The sequence below is a fragment of the Salvelinus fontinalis genome, chromosome 15 (assembly GCF_029448725.1).
Source record: "Salvelinus fontinalis isolate EN_2023a chromosome 15, ASM2944872v1, whole genome shotgun sequence".
In the NCBI taxonomy this organism is placed as follows: Eukaryota; Metazoa; Chordata; class Actinopteri; order Salmoniformes; family Salmonidae; genus Salvelinus; species Salvelinus fontinalis.
This window is the reverse complement of record NC_074679.1, coordinates 26959017-26979830: the sequence shown is the minus strand read 5'-3', so window position 1 is coordinate 26979830 and position 20814 is coordinate 26959017. Positions and strand designations below refer to the sequence as shown.

The window sequence follows — 20814 nt, the reverse complement described above, 5'->3', positions numbered from 1 at the left end:
GGGCAGGGAGGGGAGAGAGAGGCAGGGAGAGAGAGAAAGGCAGGGATGGAGAGAGCGAGAAGCAAGAAGGGAGAGAGAGAAAAAGGCAGGGAGGGAGAGAGAGAGAAAAAGGCAGGGAGGGAGAGAGAGAAAGAGGCAGGGAGGGAAAGAGAGAGGGAGAGGGAGGGAGGAAGAGAGAGAGGCATAGAGAGACACAGGCAGAGAGACACAGGTAGGGAGAGAGGCAGGCAAGCAGGCCGGCAGGCAGGGAGAGAGGCAGGCAGGGAGGGTGAGAGGCAGACAGGCAGGGAGGGAGAGAGAGAGAGGCATGGAGGGAGAGAGAGAGAGAGGCAGGGAGGGAGAGAGAGAGGCAGGGATAGAGAGAGGGAGGCAGGCAGTGAGACTGGGAGAGAGGCAGGGAGGCAAGCAGGGAGAGAGACAGCGGGAGAGAAGCAGGGAGGGAGATGGGTAGGAAAGGGGCATCTGCCAGGAACAGAGAAGGGGGAGTATTTGGTTTTGTTACAATGCTACAAATTGTTACCATTTTAAATGAGCAGTTACCAGCAAGCCAAGCATCAAATCTGTCTGAATGCATTTTACATTTTGATGTAAGATGACGTACAAAAGGCTCAACATCAACAGGGTATAAATAGTATTACTAATTTGCAGTGAGGAAGTCTTTCAGAGAGCTGATGATGTGCCTTTAGACATTGTCAACTAGGCGTTAGCTGTCCCTCCCTCATTAAGGCGTGTTGCTGGTTGGCAGCAGAGATAAATGATGTGTAATTATGTGAATGATTAAAGTCAGAATCCTCCTGGTCTTTGGGCTAAACAGAGATATATAACGCCAAATGAGGGCTGTGGGACTCTTGAGACGGCTAAATACTCCCGAGCCGGGGTCACGGGGTCAGGGGGTGCAGATTAAGACAAGGGGATTACTGTATTTAACGTTATACAACCTCATAACGTTCACAGGCCGCTGGTCAAATCACCCATTCCCAGCTACTTATAATTGGACAATGGTCTGGTGTTCATTTTAAAAGTAGAGATAGCTGGCACTCCTGAAAAGTGGATTACTGAACCATTTAGTCACAAAACAGGATGAAATGTATTAATTATCTATCATCCAGCTATATGTGACTATCAAATCAAATTAAATTGTATTGGTCACATACACATATTTAGCAGATGTTATTGCAGGTGTAGCGAAATGCTTGTGTTCCTAGCTCCAGTAGTATCTAACAATGCAGTAGTATCAAAAAATGATTCACAACAATACACACAAATCTAAAATAAGAGATTTTCCACTGCTGAAATTCAAGATGTACTGAAATGCATATACCACTGAAATTGAAGGTGTACTGAATTGTATCTGTAAAAGCGTATATGACAGGGTAGTTTGGGTAATGTGTTATGTAATATGTTACAAGTGAAGGCTTGCGGCGGCCTGACTTGAGCTGTGCTGTACGTGTGGCCGAGGTTCAGGTCAAATTATTTATGTCAAGCACAGCAATTTATTACCAAGAAGCTATTGATTGGGTCCTCCTGACGCTTTCATGTAAATTCAGAAAGAATCATGGCTGGCAGCTGCAGCTTACGCATACACACGCACACACACTCACAAACACGCACAAACACACATGGCCACGCACAAAACACACGGGCACACACACTGGCACACACACACACACAAGCTTGCACATGCACATTCCAACCAAAATGACCAGACAGCTTTGCATCTGCTCCAGTCTGTTTGTATCAAACAGATGTATTTAATCAACCTTAAGACAGTACTGTATAACTGATCAGGAGCACATATTATAAACATTACAGCTTCTTGCAATAAACTCTAAGTGTGGTTTAAAAAAAATAAGAATGTATCTGTCTCTGAAATAAAAGTAGTAGATTTGGGGATGTTTTAAAAGCTACTTTATTTGGAATAAAAGCTTTGATATAGGTAGATGAGCAGCCAGTTTAGTACAGAGCTGAATACGATGAGCTGAACCTCTGGGGCTCTTTTAAGGTTAGTATTGCTCAAACTAGATGGCGGGCACTTGACTGGCTGAGGTGAGAATGCCGTTGGGCAAAAGTCTTCAGGGCTCGCTTGTCCTTCTGAAAGCCAGCCATGATATACTGTACACTACATGATCAAAAGAATGTGGACACCTGCTCGTCGAGCATCTCATTCCAAAATCATGGGCATTAATGTGGAGTTGGTTCCCCTTTTCTGCTATAACAGCCTCCACTCTTCTGGGAAGACTTTCTACTAGACGTTGTAACATTACTGCGGGGACTTGCTTCCATTCAGCCACAAGCGCATTAGTGACGTCGGGCACTGATATTGGGAGCGCCTGGCTTGCAGTCGGCGTTCCGATTCATCCCAAAGGTGATCGATGGGGTTGAGGTCAGGGCTCTGTGCAGGCCAGTCAAGGTCTTCCACACCAATCTCGACAAACCATTTCTGTATGGACCTCGCTTTGTGCACGGGAGCATTGGCATGTTGAAACAGAAAAGGACCTTCCCCAAACTGTTGCCACAAAGTTGGAAGCAAAGAATCGTCTAGAATATCATTGTATGCTGTAGAGTTAAGATTTCCCTTCACTGGAACTAAGGGGCCTAGCCCAAACCATGAAAAACAGCCCCAGACCATAATTCCTCCTCCACCAAATTTTACAGTTGGCACTATGCATTGGGGCAGGTAGCATTCTCCTGACATCTGCCAAACCCAGATTCGTCTGTCGGACTACCAGATGGTGAATCGTGATTCATCACCGCAGAGAACACGTTTACACGGCTCCAGAGACCAATGGTGGCAAGCTTTACACCACTCCAGCCGACTTTTGGCATTGCGCATGGTGATCTTAGGCTTGTGTGCGGCTGCTCAGCCATGGAAACCCATTTCATGAAGCTCCCGACAAACAGTTATTGTGCTGACGATGCTTCCAGAGGCAGTTTGGAACTCGGTAGGGAGTGGTGCAACTGAGGACAGACGTTTTTTACGGCCTAAGCGCTTCAGCACTCGCGGTTGAACCGTTGCTGCTCCTTTGACGGTGCCACGATGAAAGTCACGGAGCTCTTCAGTAAGGCCATTCTACTGCCAATGTTTATTTATGGATATTGCATGGCTGTGTGCTCAATTTTATACACCTGTCAGCAACGGGTGGGGCAGAAAGAGCCAAATCCACTAATTTGAAGGGGTGTCCACATACTTTTGTATATATAGTTGAAGTCGGAAGGTTACATACACTTCGGTTGGAGTCATTAAAACTCGTTTTTCAACCACTCCACAAATTTTTTGTTAACAAACTATAGTTTTAGCAAGTTAGTTAGGACATCTAAGTAATTTTTCCAACAATTGTTTACAGACAGATTATTTCACTTATAATTCACTGTATCTCAATTCCAGTGGGTCAGAAGTTTACATACACTAAGTTGACTGTGCCTTTAAACAGCTTGGAAAATTCCAGAAAATGATCTCATGGCATTAGTAGCTTCTGATAGGCTAATTGACATCATATGAGTCAATTGGAGGTGTACTTGTGGATGTATTTCAGGGCCTACCTTCAAACTAAGTGCCTCTTTGCTTGACATCATGGGAAAATCAAAAGAAATCAGCCAAGATCTCAGAAAAACATTGTAGACCTCCACAAGTCTGCTTCATCCCTGGGAGCAATTTCCAAATGCCTGAAGATACCACGTTCATCTGTACAAACAATAGTATGCAAGTATAAACACCATGGGACCACGCAGCCGTTATACCACTCAGGAAGAAGACGCATTCATGTCTCCTAGAGATGAACGTACTTTGGTGCGAAAAGTGCAAATCAATCCCAGAACAACAGCAAAGGACCTTGTGAAGATGCCGGAGGAAACAAGTACAAAGGTATCTATATCCAGAGGAAAACGAGTCATATATCGACATAACCTGAAAGGACACTCAGCAAGGAAGAAGCCACTGCTCCAAAACCGGCATAAAAAGCCAGACTACGGTTTGCAGCTGCACATGGGGACAAAGATCATACTTTTTGGAGAAATGTCCTCTGGTCTGATGAAACAAAAATGGAACTGTTTGGCCATAATGAAACATAATGATGTTTCTCTTATGTTTGGAGGAAAAAGGGGGAGGCTTGCAAGCCAAAGAACACCATCCCAACCGTGAAGCACGGGGGTGACAGCATCATGTTCTGGGGGTGCTTTGCTGCAGGAGGGACTGGTGCACTTCACAAAATAGATGGCATTATGAGGATGGAAAATATGTGGATATATTAAAGCAACCTCTCAAGCTATCGGTCAGGAGGTTAAAGCTTGGTCGCAAATGGGTCTTCCAAATGGACAATGACCCCAAGCATACTTCCATGTTGTGGCAAAATGGCTTAAGGACAACAAAGTCAAGCTATTGGAGTGGCCATCACAAAGCCCTGACCTCAATCCCATAGAAATTTTGTGGGCAGAACTGAAAAAGCGTGGAGGCAAGGAGGCCGACAAACCTGACTCAGTTACACCAGCTCTGTCAGGAGGAATGGGCCAAAATTCACACAACTTATTGTGGGAAGCTTGTGGAAGGCTACCCAAAATGTTTGACCCAAGTTAAACAATTTAAAGGCAATGCTACCAAATACTAATTGAGTGTATGTAAACATCTGACCCACTGGGAATGTGATGAAAGAAATAAAAGCTGAAATAAATAATTTTCTCTACTATTATTCTGACATTTCACATTCTTAAAATAAAGTGGTGATCCTAATTGACCTAAAACAGGGAATTTTTACTTGGATTAAATGTCAGGAATTGTGAAAAACTGAGTTTAAATGTATTTGTCTAAGGTGTATGTAAACCTCCAACTTCAACTGTATATAGTGTAGCAGCCCCTGTCTAGCGAGAATGACTCTCTCTTTTTTCCCCCTATCGCTTTCTCTCTGTCTCTCTCTCTCTCTGTATCTCTGTATATCTCTCTGTGTGTTTCTCTTCCTCTCTCTTCTCCTTATCTCTCACTTCCTCTTTATCTTCTCCCTATCTCTCTCTTTCATTCCCTCCACCCCTTTCACGCTCTCTTTCCGTCTCCCTCCCTCGCTTCATCTCTCTCTCCATCCCTCTCTCTCGCTCTCTCTGTCAGTTCAGTAGTCTGATTGAGGATGAAATACGAGGGGGCTGCAGCTGGAGGGGGCCACCATGCCTCGTAATTACTTCTCTTTTTATGACCCGTGCTAATGGCCCTCGGGGAGAGGGAAACAATAATAAATTAATAGAATATGAACTCCCGCTCAACAGAAATCTCCAGCATTTCATTTTGGGCCGTCCTCTGCTCTGGCAGATGAAATGGCACCCTGATTAATCTGACGAGGGGTGGACCCAGAGGCAGCCGGCGCTGGTGTGGCCTGCCTGTTCTGCCACCATCTCACCCCCCTCCCTCAGTGAAGGGGTCTGTCGGAGATAAGGAGGATGGGGATTTTGGCTCTCCCCAATTGGCTTTTCACAGTTGTATCCAGAATAACAAACTAAGAATCCGAAGATGAACTTAAATACATTTCTACATATAAACATCTATAGGATTCTCACCTTAGAGGACAGAGGTAAGAGACTGTAACAGGGCTGTTTGGACAGGGATATTGTTGTATTTAAATCCAGTATACCTACGTCAGGGAGCAGAGCAGGACAAGCTGAGGGAAATCATCTGTCAAAGAAAACATTTATTCCTGTGTTATAACTTTCATATGTGATTTATACAAAATATTGCAGTGAAATGCTATTCAAGATTTGCCTTTATCAACCAGAGAGACTAGAGAGACGAGCCAAGCTTGTCAATGTTTTCGAACCCATTTCAAGTGGCTATGTTTATTGGAAACACAAACAAAACGAGTGTGATTTTATACTGCGCCTAGCCAGGGACAGGGATCATTGTGAGAACCAGTTGAGGCATGAAGTGAATTAGTCTACTGTTGAACCCAGTCATGGTCTTCAGTGTCTGGTTAAGAGGCGAGGAAGAGAGCATGTTCCCTGTCCACAGCCACCACGTCTGCCTGTCACCCTCTGAAATCGCAGGGACTGAGAGAGCTGCCCCCCCCCCCCCCCCCCCCCCCCCGCATGACTGTGATTGTGTGGTAGTATGGACCACAGTAGTATGCTATGTCAACATGACATTTCTCCTGAGGACTTCTTGTCCACATGTAATGAGGAGGTACATTGTGGTTAAACGGTGATAAAGTAGAGATGATTCACTGTAATCTACTGTATGTTCAAGTTCCATTGTGTTTCCTGGATAAAATAAATATACTGTCATGTAATGTCATTTTTAAATTCATAATGTAGATGCCTTTAAAACAATCCTCCCCTAACATCACAACATACCGTATATGAAAGCATGCTTATTCAAAAAGAACAAAAGAAATTTCAGAAATGTTTTTATTGCCCTCTGCTAGTTTAGCCTACTCACCCAGGGTAGCCTTGTGGAAAATGGCCTTCAACCACACAGACAGGTCTCTAAGTTTTGGTCAATATTGTGCCGTGTTTGCTCAAACCCCACCAAGGCAGTGGTGTGGAAATGAAGATGTAAATATTGATATTTCATTAGAGGAAATCACCCACTCCGACGGCACTTAACCGGGCTGCCTTCACAGCATGGCGGCCAGAGCGCTGTGTGACCTATGGAGTCTGGAAGTCACTTCATTACTCGATTAAATTGAGTGGAAAACGGCAAGTCAACGACACAAGATCCCATTTGGAGCCATAATTTAGGCCCTGAAGAGAGACAGAGCAGGGGAAAACACCACCTCTCCATCTCACAACACCGGATTCAATTCAAGGACTTTTAGCGTCAAACGTAATTGCAGGCTGCTGTGTTCAGTGTGTGCATATTGCTGAGAGGTGTCTGGTATAACAGAGGGATTTTGCATTCTCTTGTACAAATCTAGAACAAGTGCTCTCTATGTGCTGTCACATTGAGGGCAAGGTGTTCCGGTTGAGTGCTCCTTGGCATTAAAAGGGTGCACAAAGCCTAGGCTGTGATTGCATGCCAACCTGACGCAGAAATCAGGCTGAACCTTGTCTACACTTGCATGACAATTTCCTTGCGGCCAGTCCAGATTATCTCGCTAATGGCAAGGTACGGCTTTTCCAGTGCTGACAGGGACATTTCACAGCAAAGGATTTCAAATTCAAAAGGCACTCGCTCATCTGAGCTATCTTTGTTGCAGGTGAATGGTAACAATTGAATAAGATGAGAAAAAAATAAGAAACCAGCACACTGCTCTTGCTAGTATCACTGCTCTTTATTAAGCTTTACGTATCGGCCTCAAGGCCTTCGCCAGAGCTTTAAAAAGGATTTAAAATGCATTTTGGTGTGTAGTAGCACAGGCACCTGCACTTAGGCTTCCTCCTAAAATTATATTAGTTTGTGCTCCTAGCAGTTTTTGTTTGTGTCTGTATTGTGCTGGTCCTGTCTGTGGTTCACAGAGCCCCTGGCCACCCGGGTGGGCCTGCCTGTCCTGGGCCCTGCACCTGTCTCTGTCTGATCCTCCATTCGACTGACTATTGATTCCCCTTCACATTGTGAAGGCCCTCACATTCCGATCGCAATCTGTTAATGAATGTATCCTCCAGCTCTTCCCTCCTGTGGTCATCACTACGATAAGGGAAATGAAACTCTCCGCTACCCCCTTTTCTCTCTTTCCCTCTCTACCTTTTTCTTTCTGTTTCTACCCCCTTCAGTGTATCTCTCTCTGTGTGTGTGTCAATACTGTAATCTATCGCCTCTTAATAACCTGGGAGCAGATAGTATTGCAACAGCAAACTTGTAAAAGCATTCATTTTAATCAGGCGACGGGCTAATATGCTGTCAGAATGGGGGCGCCCGTGGGAACGCTAGACCAGGACAGGAGGTAAGGAGAGGGATGCTCCAAGTAGTAGAGGGAAAGGTTGGTAGGGGGAAAGGTTGGTAGGGGGGAAGGTTGGTAGGGGGAAAGGTTGGTAGGAGGGAAGGTTGGTAGGGGGAAAGGTTGGTAGGGGGAAAGGTTGGTAGGGGGGAAGGTTGGTAGGGGGAAAGGTTGGTAGGGGGAAAGGTTGGTAGGGGGAAAGTTTGGTAGGGGGAAAGGGTAGTAGGGGGAAAGGGTAGTAGGGGGAAAGGGTAGTAGGGGGAAATGGTAGTAGGGGGAAAGGTTGGTAGGGGGGAAGGTTGGTAGGGGGGAAGGTTGGTAGGGGGAAAGGTTGGTAGGGGGAAAGGTTGGTAGGGGGAAAGGTTGGTAGGGGGAAAGGTTGGTAGGGGGAAAGGTTGGTAGGGGGAAAGGGTAGTAGGGGGAAAGGGTAGTAGGGGGAAAGGGTAGTAGGGGGAAGGTTGGTAGGGGGAAAGGTTGGTAGGGGGAAAGGTTGGTAGGGGGGAAGGTTGGTAGGGGGAAAGGGTAGTAGGGGGAAAGGGTAGTAGGGGGAAAGGTTGGTAGGGGGGAAGGTTGGTAGGGGGAAAGGTTGGTAGGGGGAAAGGTTGGTAGGGGGGAAGGTTGGTAGGGGGGAAGGTTGGTAGGGGGGAAGGTTGGTGGGGGAAAGGTTGGTAGGGGGAAAGGTTGGTAGGGGGGAAGGTTGGTAGGGGGGAAGGTTGGTAGGGGGGAAGGGTAGTAGGGGGGAAGGTTGGTAGGGGGGAAGGTTGGTAGGGGGGAAGGGTAGTAGGGGGGAAGGTTGGTAGGGGGGAAGGTTGGTAGGGGGAAAGGTTGGTAGGGGGAAAGGGTAGTAGGGGGAAAGGGTAGTAGGGGGAAAGGGGGATGATATGGCTATCTGTTCCTTCTAACCAGATTCCCTTTCCTCCTTTTCATTTGTCTGAATTCTCTCACCTCATCTTCAGAGGATTTGTGGGGATGGTTGTTTTTAAAAAGGTTTAATTCTATCCATATGTACAGGTAGCGGTAGCAGCCTGTGTGTTTGAAATGACAATAGTTTTATATGGCCCAGACAATTTCAGCTCATCCAGTTGCTGTTTGTCAGGAACGGGGACAGGATTTAAGCATGCCTTTAGGGCTGTGTTGACCCACGTGACCCCTCACTGTGTGAGTGTGTGCGCACACTCGTGTCTGTCTGTTAGTGTGAGTGTGTATGCATGCGTGCATACTAGCATGCATGAGTGTGTTGTGTATGTGTTTTTATCAACTCACCCAGCGTGGTACTGAGTGTGTGTCACGTCCTCGACCCCTCCAATGAGGATCTGTCTCAGTGCTAATCCCACCAATAGCAGTGTGACAGGAAACAAGGGCTGACCAGACGGCTTTGTGTCTCAAAGACCTTTGCACCGATTTACTGTCTTCACTTACAGTAAAGCCCACTGGAGTGCTGTGACAACCGTTTCAGAGAGGACCTTCCAGAGTGCATTTAAAATGAAACACCTCTGCTGCTAACATACCGTGGCATGTACTCTAGTCAGTCGGGGTGAGACTTTGAACTCATGTTTGGGTTACTGATCAGATCTGTCCATGAGAAAGACCTTGAAGGTGGACAGTACATGTTTGGCTTCATAGTGTTTTCATTAAAACAATCGGGGTGCTAATGTTCATTTAATTGTTCACCCTTAACTAGTTCACCCCATTTAATAGTTTCCCAATGCATTGATCATCGACGAAGTGAGAATATAAAGAGCCTATTAGAGTATTTTCACTGTTTTCTATTTCATCTTGAGGGCAGAGCATGAGCTGGATACACCCATACTCACACACACACAAACAAACAAATATATTTTAAGTGTCTGCATTTTAGTGCAGATAACTGCAGGTGAGAGATTCTCATATTGCTTTCCTCTGTCTCCCCAGGCTTCTCCACGCTGTCGCTGGGAGACCAGATGAGTCTACTGCAGAGCGCCTGGATGGAGATCCTGATCCTGAGCATTGTGTTCCGCTCGCTGCCCTACGAGGACGAGCTGGTGTATGCAGAGGACTACATCATGGACGAAGAACACTCGCGGCTCACGGGCCTGCTCGACCTCTACGTGTCCATCCTGCAGCTCGTACGCAAGTACAAGAAGCTGAAGGTGGAGAAGGAGGAGTTTGTCACCCTCAAGGCCATCGCTCTCGCCAACTCAGGTAGGACAATATACACCGACTCCGTATATTGCATAAATAAGACGGCAGTCAGGGATAATATTTGAATATTTGGATATTTTATTCTTTACAAGGTTTTTTAATTTATGCAATATGATGAGAACAATCAATCTAAAAAACAATAAAATGTATTATTTAAGGTAATATTGTATTTTTGCTGAAAATGTATGTTTTGAAGATCAGAGTCTGATTTTTCAGTATTTTATGGACAATATGATATTGTAAAATGGGCAATCACAAGCAATGTGGACAAAAATAATAATTTTGGGACTTTTTAACTTTTTGTTGTAATTTTATGAATAAAGCTAGTATTTATACATTTTAGGACACATTTCATTAACCTCAAAAACTGTCATATACTGTATCAAATCTCGAGCCAGAGTTCATTTCAAATGAACACATGATTACTATAGTGCCAGTGACACAAAAATATAAAATTTGTTTGGAATATTTTTAAACACTCATTAATTTGCCACCACACCCAAAAATATTTAGGTGTTCCTTCTTTTAAATATAAAACCAAAAATGTTTCCATTTATATTGCACAAATGCAGTAAACTGTTACTAATTTTATATTGGAATATTATCTTATTATCTTATTCATAATAACAATTGTTCATCATTTATGTTGGTTAAGTCTCCATAACAGTAGCTGCAGGGCACGCCAACCATGGGAGATAAATTTAGCATTTCATTAGGAGCACAGGGCCTGTCAATACAATGTGTTAAGTCGAATGGAATGAGTATCAGGGAGTGATGGGGCTTGTTTGTTCCAATGCGAAGACGGTACACTCGTATCGACAGGCTGCTTTTGAGTAGGCAGGGCCTGTCCCTCTCTGATCAATGCCTGGCTGGGCCACGGGCGCACTTTCTCTTTTTTTGTCTGGCTGAAAAATGAAAACGCTGACAGTGGGCTTTGCTTTGCTTTGCTTTCAGACAACAGAGCTTTGTTGGGGGGTGGGTGCGGATGAGGGAAGGAGGCTGGGTGTCGGGGTAGGGAGGAGGCGTCCGGAACGTTTGAACAAGGTCTCTGTGAGATCACTCTCTCGGGAGCCCCTCTGTCTGACAGCTGTGAAAATTCATAGCGATTGATTTTGTAATTAGCAGTTTATCAATCGGATCGACTTGGGCTCTCTGATGGATTGCAAGGAAATTGTTTCTTCAAAGTAGTTTTTTTAAGCCAATCCCCTCCTCCATAGCCTACATGCTGCATGCTCTCCCTCTCCCTCGCTCTCTGTCTCTCCATATCTCCATCTCGCTCTCTCTCTCTGTATCTCCATCTCCCTCTCTCTTTCTCTCTCTCCATATCTCCTTCTCCCTCTCTGTCTCTCTCTCCATATCTCCATCTCCTTCTCCCTCTGTCTCTCTCTCCATATCTCCATCTCCTTCTCCCTCTCTGTCTCTCTCCATATCTCCATCTCCTTCTCCCTCTCTGTCTCTCTCTCGTTATCTCCATCTCCTTCTCCCTCGCTCTCTCTCTCTCCATATCTCCATCTCGCTCTCTCTCTCTGTATCTCCATCTCCCTCTCTCTTTCTCTCTCTCCATATCTCCTTCTCCCTCTCTGTCTCTCTCCATATCTCCATCTCCTTCTCCCCCTCTGTCTCTCTCTCCATATCTCCATCTCCTTCTCCCTCTCTGTCTCTCTCTCCATATCTCCATCTCCTTCTCCCTCTCTGTCTCTCTCTCCATATCTCCATCTCCTTCTCCCCCTCTGTCTCTCTCTCCATATCTCCATCTCCTTCTCCCTCTCTGTCTCTCTCTCCATATCTCCATCTCCTTCTCCCTCTCTGTCTCTCTCTCCATATCTCCATCTCCTTCTCCCTCTCAGTCTCTCTCTCTCCATATCTCCATCTCCTTCTCCCTCTCTGTCTCTCTCTATCTATTGCTCTCTTTTCTTTCTCATCTGGTCTCTAGCTCTTTCTTTCTTTCATTCCATCTTGTCTGCACTTCCCCATGAGACCTTTGTCGACTGTGCTCACTCATTCTTGGCATTATATGAGTTTAATGGCAAAAATGTCACGCATGTGCTGAAGCACACATGTACACACACACATATACTCACTTATGTCTTTGATACATTTATTGGTTATACGATTTTATCACAGTAATTAAAATGCATTTAATTGCTAATAATTTGTCTGGGCATTGACTTGTCTATATGACCTAATATGCTGTTTATCATTGACTAATCCTGTATGAAGCAAAGAGGAGATACAATACTGTCAGCTCTTTGACTTCCTGGTGAATTTCCCTTTTGTTCTTCTATTCTGCCCCCCCCCCCCCCCCCCCCCCCCTCATCTGCTCATATCCCCCCACCCCCCCTGCTCAACTGCTCATTCACTTTCCAAAACGACCTACTTCATTTTACCGCTGTGGATTGGAAAGCGTCAGGGTGAGAAATGTCTCAAGGTCTTGGGAATATAGTTGTTCCAGTCAATGAATTTGGGACAAAGTCTGAAATCTGTTTAGCCTTTTATTGTCCCGTGTGGTGAAATATGCACTGCCAAGGTGATATGAGTCAAGCAATGACACACCGTCTCATAAGTGCCAGACACTGGTTAACCACTGAGAGAACCACAAGCCCAGTGCATCCTTGAGAGAGAGAGAGAGAGAGAGAGAGAGAGAGAGAGAGAGAGAGAGAGAGAGAGAGAGAGAGAGAGAGAGAGAGAGAGAGAGAGAGAGAGAGAGAGAGAGAGAGAGAGAGAGAGAGAGAGAGAGAGAGAGAGAGAGAGAGAGAGAGAGAGAGAGAGAGAGAGAGAGAGAGAGAGAGAGAGAGAGAGAGAGAGAGAGAGAGAGAGAGAATATGAAAAGGGATTGTTACAGCATTCTGTACGTACCATAAGAGTATCCGTGAACAATGCAATACACCACTGCACATCAGACAGGGAGAGACTGCAATGAGTCAGAGAGAGAACCCTCCTCTGATACTGAAAGGTCAGGGAGGATATGGGCTACAGAGTCAGTATGATACTGTACACTTGGTTGTTGTTGATGTAGTTTCACTGTTACAGTAGACCTACAGTACATACATGTAGTTACACTGTTACAGTAGGCCTACAGTACATACATGTAGTTACACTGTTACAGTAGGCCTACAGTACATACATGTAGTTACACTGTTACAGTAGACCTACAGTACATACATGTAGTTACACTGTTACAGTAGGCCTACAGTACATACATGTAGTTACACTGTTACAGTAGGCCTACAGTACATACATGTAGTTTCACTGTTACAGTAGACCTACAGTACATACATGTAGTTACACTGTTACAGTAGACCTACAGTACATACATGCAGTTACACTGTTACAGTAGGCCTACAGTACATACATGTAGTTACACTGTTACAGTAGGCCTACAGTACATACATGTAGTTACACTGTTACAGTAGGCCTACAGTACATACATGTAGTTACACTAGTTCAATTGGAGTTTATATAATTTGTTTTGTTTGATCAATCATCAGTCAAAATATGGTTTCCAGCAAGCTAAAGCACTAACATTCCAGTGATTATTTAATCAAATGTACAATAGTGTTTACTTTCATTCCACTCATTTGTTGTTCCACATGTGTCTGTCTCTGAGAGAAGAGCGAGGAAATGAATGAAAATGTGAAGGAAGTATTATTTCTTTATTGAAGCTAGTTTACACCGTCCAATTCCCTGATGGAGTGTTTATAAGAAAACAATCTATTCCAGAGCTGTCTTTTGGAACAGTGAGGTGTTTAATATGTATTCATTCACTGGGGGTTGGCTGCTATTCATTCCATTGTGTGCTGCAGGAGACTGCTGCATTATATGGATTTTCAGTCTCATTGGTCAAAGGCCATACGGAAATCAAACCAAGGCCACATGGCAAAAAAAATACATTAGGCTTTGTGTTTTTCTTTACGTTCTATTGTTTATCTTGTCGCAGTGTGAATTATGCTAATAACGTGTCTAATAGCTGACTACGCTGTTAGATCACTAGTACACACCCAGCCATGTTTTACTTTAGCAAAAATACAATTGAGATAACTGCCTTTTTGGAATTCCTGCTGTGTTCATAAGCCTCGTTCAGCTCTCATTGCATTGGAAATGTGCACTGTATTCTGCAAAGTTTTGATGTGTTACTATTTACATAACTATTTTACATTTCATTAAATCAAGCAATGGTTTGTGTTGTCATTGTATCTCTGAAGATGTTAACATGACTCATGTTGAAGAGCCCCCTCTCACTGACCCTGTCCCTCCCTCTCCTCTCCAGACTCCATGCATATAGAGGATGTGGAGGCGGTGCAGAAGCTCCAGGATGCGCTCCATGAGGCCCTGCAGGACTATGAGAGCAGCCAGCATCAGGAGGACCCCCGGCGGGCAGGCAAGCTGCTCATGACCCTGCCCCTGCTACGTCAGACCGCCACCAAGGCCGTGCAGCACTTTTACAGCATCAAGGTGCAGGGCAAGGTGCCCATGCACAAACTCTTCCTGGAGATGCTGGAAGCCAAGGTCTGATGGAGGAGCAGGTGATCCAGACAGAAGGACATGGAGAGAGGGGACTTAGGACAGGAGAGGAACACCCTGCTGACTGTGACAGGAGACAGACTGACCTCTCTCGCGCTTCGCCCCCTCGAACCCAAGACATTTAAAAAAATAAAATTAAAAAAAAGAATAATAATAAAGAAGAACAAATGCAAAACTTGGTTAAAAGTATAAATGTAAAATGATGCAGATTAATTTAAAATATATAAGAAATACTATGTACAGTAATACTTTTGTTTTGTTTATGATCTGTGGTCATACTGTATGTGAAGGATCTCCCCCTCTCTCTATATCTTCAGAAGGAATAATTGCAGGCTCTTAATTAACATGGTTTTATTTCTAGTTAGAATCTACAGTTGAGGTCTCCATATGTGTTCTGATGACAACACACGTCAACCACTATGACTCACTTGTTAGACAGTTGTTTCACCTCCTGGACTTGACCAGGACATGTATATATTTATTAATAATGATTGGCTGAGTGTACAGTTATGTCTGGTGAAGCCGACGGCCATTTTCTCTCTTTCTCCTTCTTTGGAAAAAAATGAAAAGAAAGAACAGAAAGTGTTACCTAAATGTGAGCTCTACTGATCTAAATGTCCTTGAATATACCTCTTCAGAGCAGTGAGCTGTGTGATGTGGATTGGTCTCAGACAGGAAGAAGATAAACTGGTTACATGACATGTTTAACCAAACTAGCGTAGCCAGGTAGTCAGTCGTCTTATTCTGTAGTAACTCAGCAATAAAGGGAGCCGTGCCGTGGACAAGTCAATGTTAAACCTCCTATATCATCTGCTTCACTACGCTGCTGTCTCTGTCTGTCTGTCTGTCTGTCTGTCTGTCTGTCTGTCTGTCTGTCTGTCTGTCTGTCTGTCTGTCTGTCTGTCGCTAGTAGACCATGCCCTCCCATGTGTGTGTGAGTGTGTGTCCTGGCAATGTACGCACCACTCACCTGTTGCACTGTAGTGTTTCTCCTCTGTAAACCCCACATTTAGTGATTGTTCAAGCCGATGGAAATTGCCTCTTGGCAACTGAGCGAATGACCTGGTGAGGGTGAAAGATGATGAGTGGGTTTGGGGCGGGGGTATCAAAGGATTTCTGCCGAGTGGCAGAAGTCCAGAAGATTCCATGTTCAAACAATCAGAGGCCCATGTGTCAAATGCTCTATTTTGGGTCCTTTAAGACCGTGGCAGAGTCCTCCCACACACAGGGAGCAAGGTGTCCAGCATCTGCTAGCAGCATTTTAGAAGCTGCCTGTCTTTTTATAGCTGGGACTGTCTTTATGGAGCTACAGCCAAACTGAGGTGAATGGCAGGTGCAGTGCAGTGATGTGTTGGTAGCTAGCGCATCACGCTGACTGGGGGTATTTTTAACCCAGAAGGAGGTTATTGCTGTAGCTGCCTGCCTGCTCTCTACTGTGTAATTCTGCCTCCCTCCAGGAGTACAGTAGAAACGTGTAACACTGCTTGACCCCATGTTGACACAGTAGCTGTGGTGTAACACCTCTCAACAGACCAGGAGACAGACAGGCATCCTTAAAGACAGCAAATCACTCCCCAAGGTGCTCCTCTTGTGAGAAGCCATGCAGGCTACAAAGTGTCAGCATGTTTCAAAGGGTAGCACCAGTCCCATGGTGTGCCTGTACAAGGTGTGATCTCGGTGGGAAAGTGACGAGAGGGCCTCCATGCTCCCAGTGTGTAGGTAGGTCGACCTCCATGTTGCATGCTGGGCCCTGTAGTTAAGTACTGTAGACTCATGCTGTTCTTGTTCTGCATGGGAGAGAATGGGATGGGAGGGGGATGATTATACTACTGACGTGATTAATGTGATGTGATACATGTTGGTGCTGTCCCAATATGAAACTGTGATCAAAGGAATCCCTGACATTGGAGACGGGATGGTTGCTACTCTGCTTGTGATATCATTGACCAGTGTTAATCCTGCAGCTCCCTATTTTACTGCAGCCTGATTGGTCACTTAATGTAGGATGACTACACACCCCAGCACCTAATAATCCCAACTTGAACTAGCCGCTGTCTACTTAACAGGCTCCACTTTAGAGGGTGACCATGTAACTTGAACTATTTTACTGTTGTGCAATACAACGGGGACCAATTCTGACTGAAACCATGCTGTAAGCATGCTTTTACCAAGATTTTGGACAATTGGATTCATATTTCAATATTATTAAAAATGATTCTTATCAAAAATAAATATCAGAACTATATTTTCTTTGCTCTGCTGTAAAATACAAGCGTTTGTATGGACAAGTACAGATGAAACAGATCAGACAGTTTAGCAGAAAAACTTTACAACAAGCTTTTTGTAGTGATCCAAAATTCACACCCAACACAAAACAAACTCCAGGCACCTCCCTTCAATGCTTTCATTTGTATTTAGGCTCCTCTAGAATGCAAAATAACAAGTCTTTCATTCAAACTGGGTCTATACAGTAGAATGTGTATATATATAAATATACAGTATATCAATGCCAATGGTTACTGGACAGTATACAGTAGGTTGCCGAGTTACAGCAATTCAAAATAAAGTACATCATGCAGCGTCCTGCTGACTACTACCTCATCACTATTGTCGATACTTTCCATTTCAAGACGTATTCTTCATCAGTATCATCATCATCATGGCTGTATTGAAATATACATGAGCCGTCCACATTTCTATCAAAGATTTATTGTCTAGAAATGCCCCTGCAAAGATACACTATATATACAAAGGTATGTGGACACCCCTTCAAATTAGTGGATTCGGCTATTTCAACCACACCCATTGCTGACAGGTGTATAAAATTGAGCACACAGCCATGCAATCTCCATAAACAAACATTGGCAGTAGAATGGCCTTAATGAAGAGCTCAGTGACTTTCAACGTGGCACCGTTATTGGATGCCACCTTTCCAACAAGTCAGTTTGTCAAATTTCTGTCCTGCTAGAGCTGCCCCGGTCAAATGTAAGTGCTGTTATTGTGAAGTGGAAACATCTAGGAGCACCAACGGCTCAGCCGCGAAATGGTAGGCCACACAAGCTCACAGAACGGGACCGCCAAGTGCTGAAGCACATAGCGTGTAAAAATCACTAACAAGTTCCAAACTGCCTCTGGAAGCAAGTCAGCACAAGAACTGTTCGTCAGGAGCTTCATGAAATGGGTTTCCATGGCTGAGCAAGCCTAAGATCACCATGCGCAATGCCAAGTGTCGGCTGGACTGGTGTAAAGCTCGCCACCATTGGACTCTGGAGCGGTGTAAACACGTTCTCTGGAGTGATGAATTATGCTTCACCATCTGGCAGTCCAATGGACAATTCTGGGTTTGGCGGATGCCAGGAGAATGCTACCTGCCCCAATGCATAATGGTCTGGGGCTGTTTTTCATGGTTCGGGCTACAGTAGGCCCCTTAGTTCCAGTGAAGGGAAAGCCTAACGCTACAGCATATAATGACATTGTAGACAACCCTGTGCTTCTAAGTTTGTGGCAACAGTTTGGAGTAGGCCCTTCATGTTTTAGCATGCCAATGCCCCCGTGCACAAAGCAAGGTCCATACAGAAATGGTTTGTCGAGATCGGTATCTAAGAACTTGACTGGCCTGCACAGAGCCCAGACCTCAACCCCACCGATCACCTTTGGGATGAATTGGAATGTCGACTGCGAGCCAGGTCTAATCGCCCAACATCAGTGCCCGACCTTACTAATGCTCTTGTGGCTGAATGGAAGCAAGTCCCCACAGCAATGTTCCAACATCTAGTGGAAAGCCTTCCCAGAAAAGTGGAGGCTGTTATAGCAGCAAAGGGGGACCAACTCCACATTAATGCCCATGATATTAAAATGAGATGTTCGACGAGCAGGTGTCCACATACTTTTGATCATGTAGTGTATTTGTAATTATAGTCAGCAGTAGTCTCTTACCATCCATATATCTGTTTTAAAAGGTAAAGCATGCTTAAAGTTGAATTCATGATTTGGCTATCAGTGGGCGAGACTCATTTTGGTTATGAAGCGGGTACATGTTTTTATTAACATCAATGTGTCAGAATTGGTCCCTTGATGAGAAACTTGCATTAAGGAACAGGTACTTAAAATTATTTCCTGTTCCTACAGTATAAATATTAATGGTGTGAATTATATCATTTGGCAACAGTGTACATTGATATCTCTGATTGTTAAATCACCAATATCTGTCACCTTTATGTTTTGATTTCCTAAAAGGTAAAGGAAGAAATAATTAAATAACTCCCAGAAGTCTGTGATTCATTTATTATCCCACTACACCAGGGACCATCAACTAGATTCACCCACGGGCGGATTTTTTTTTGGAGTGGATGGTCGGGGGGGCCGGAACATAATTACAAATAATTTGTAGACAGCAAATTGACCGCAAGAAGCCAAAACAGATCATGTTTGACAAAAAAAAAAAAATTTCAAACCTTGCTTACATTTGTATACAATCACGTCTCTATTAGGTGTGGGAATACCTGGAAACAGATTTCTTAAATTAAAGTCATTTGGAGCTTATTTCCTGGTGTCTTTAGTCTTTTTTGTCCAACAATGAAAAGGTGTTGTTATTTATATATTTTTTAATTGCTCAAAAAACTTGGGGAGTCAAATAAAACCACCCGCGGGCCGCCAGTTGGGGAAGCCTGCACTACACTATTGATGATGTTGTGATGCATTTAAATGTACATTTAAAAGATCCCAAACAAACCTGACCTCTTTCAGCACAGTACATACTCGTGTAAGAATAATGACGGCCTACCCCGGCCAAACCCTAACCCAGACGGCGCTGGGCCAATTGTGTACCGCCCTATGGGACTCCCAATCACGGCCGGTTGTGATACAGCCTGGAATCAAAACATGGTCTGTAGTGACGCCTCTAGCACTGAGATACAGTGCCTTAGACCACTGCACCACTCGGGTGCCCCATGACGGACTTGCTATGGCTGACTTGCTTAAAGAAATTTGGTTTCTACTGACAATTGCGATATACAAAGTTTGGCATAAGGGGACAACAAGCAGATAAGAGGCCATCCGTAATTTCGATTAAGACATTAATGAGCGAGCTAGGACGTCCGTAGTCAATATAACTATTTGTTCAGCACTCTTGAAGTGTACAGCGACAGAATTCAGAACATGGGCTGTTCTTACAGTGTTCTCCCTGTACACCAAGTCAGAACTGTAGGATAAATAAAGGGGGCATATAATATAAGCAGACAATGAAAGCTCTTACAATATTCAATGATTCAATTTCTAAAAAAACAGCTGCACCACCAAGTCAGGACAGTAGGCCAAATTTAGAGGTGATAATAGACCACATTATTAGGGTGAGGCACATGGCCTACTAACAGCTTACTACACAACATACACTCAGTATTACTTTCTTAACTATAGTATTTTTTCTATTTATTTAACTAGACAAGTCAGTTAAGAACAAATTCTTATTTTCAATGACGGCCTAGGAACAGTGTGTTAACTCACTTGTTCAGGGGCAGAATGACAGATTTGAACCTTGTCAGCTCGGGGATTCGATATTGCACCCTTCTGGTTACTAGTCCAACGCTCTAACCACTAGGCTACCTGCCGCCCCACAGGCATATTACATAATTTATGCAGTAGCATACAAGACATTTTTGGACTCACCTTGTTGTGCTGTGCTCACTTGAACAGGAAGGTGGTAAGACGGTCCTTCGTGGTCATATTTTGTTATCAAACTTTGTCATCAAAATCTGACATTCTCTGGATTTATGGTGCTTTCAAGACAACTGGGACTTCGGAGAAAAAAAAGGTTGAATCATGATGATGTCAGTGATCTTCAGGTCGTAGCTCTAGAAAGAGGCCCGAGTTCTGGATTTACAATTCTGGAGTTGGATGAAAGTTAAAAACGTATTTTCCCAGTCGCAACTCGTTTTTCCCGAGTTCCCAGTTGTCGTGAACTCAGTAAAGTCAGATTTTGCAGTTCCGAGTCAACAGTTGTTTTGAGCGCGGCACAAATCATGCTTCATTGATAGCATGTGAAATGTTGCATGTTTAACATTTTAAACTAGGAAAAGAGATCCTTAATCTTAGGCTTGGGACCACACAGCCACTCCACTGAATAGCAGTCTAATGATTGCTTTGCAATGCTTGCAGTTAGCCACTGATTCCTTCCAAACCACTCATTGTTGAATTTGCGATTTCCAAGTTGTTGTGTAATGTTTGTCCAATGGCCGATGAGCACCAATAGGTTTTACCTATAATTTCT

The 20814-nt window shown here is 44.2% G+C and overlaps 1 protein-coding gene across 3 annotated transcripts in view; it reads left to right on the top strand.

Moving 5' to 3' along the window:
* The window catches only part of LOC129811663 (steroid hormone receptor ERR2-like), a 55850-nt gene extending 37032 nt beyond the window's left edge, over positions 1 to 18818 (top strand). For all 3 annotated transcript variants that reach the window (XM_055863146.1, XM_055863144.1, XM_055863147.1), the window contains 2 exons: positions 9759 to 10028; positions 14296 to 18818. In XM_055863146.1, the coding sequence (XP_055719121.1) occupies positions 9759 to 10028; positions 14296 to 14540 (515 nt within the window). In that variant the 3' untranslated portion in view covers positions 14541 to 18818. The remainder of the gene's footprint in view (positions 1 to 9758; positions 10029 to 14295) is intronic.
* Positions 18819 to 20814: the final 1996 nt, after the last annotated feature.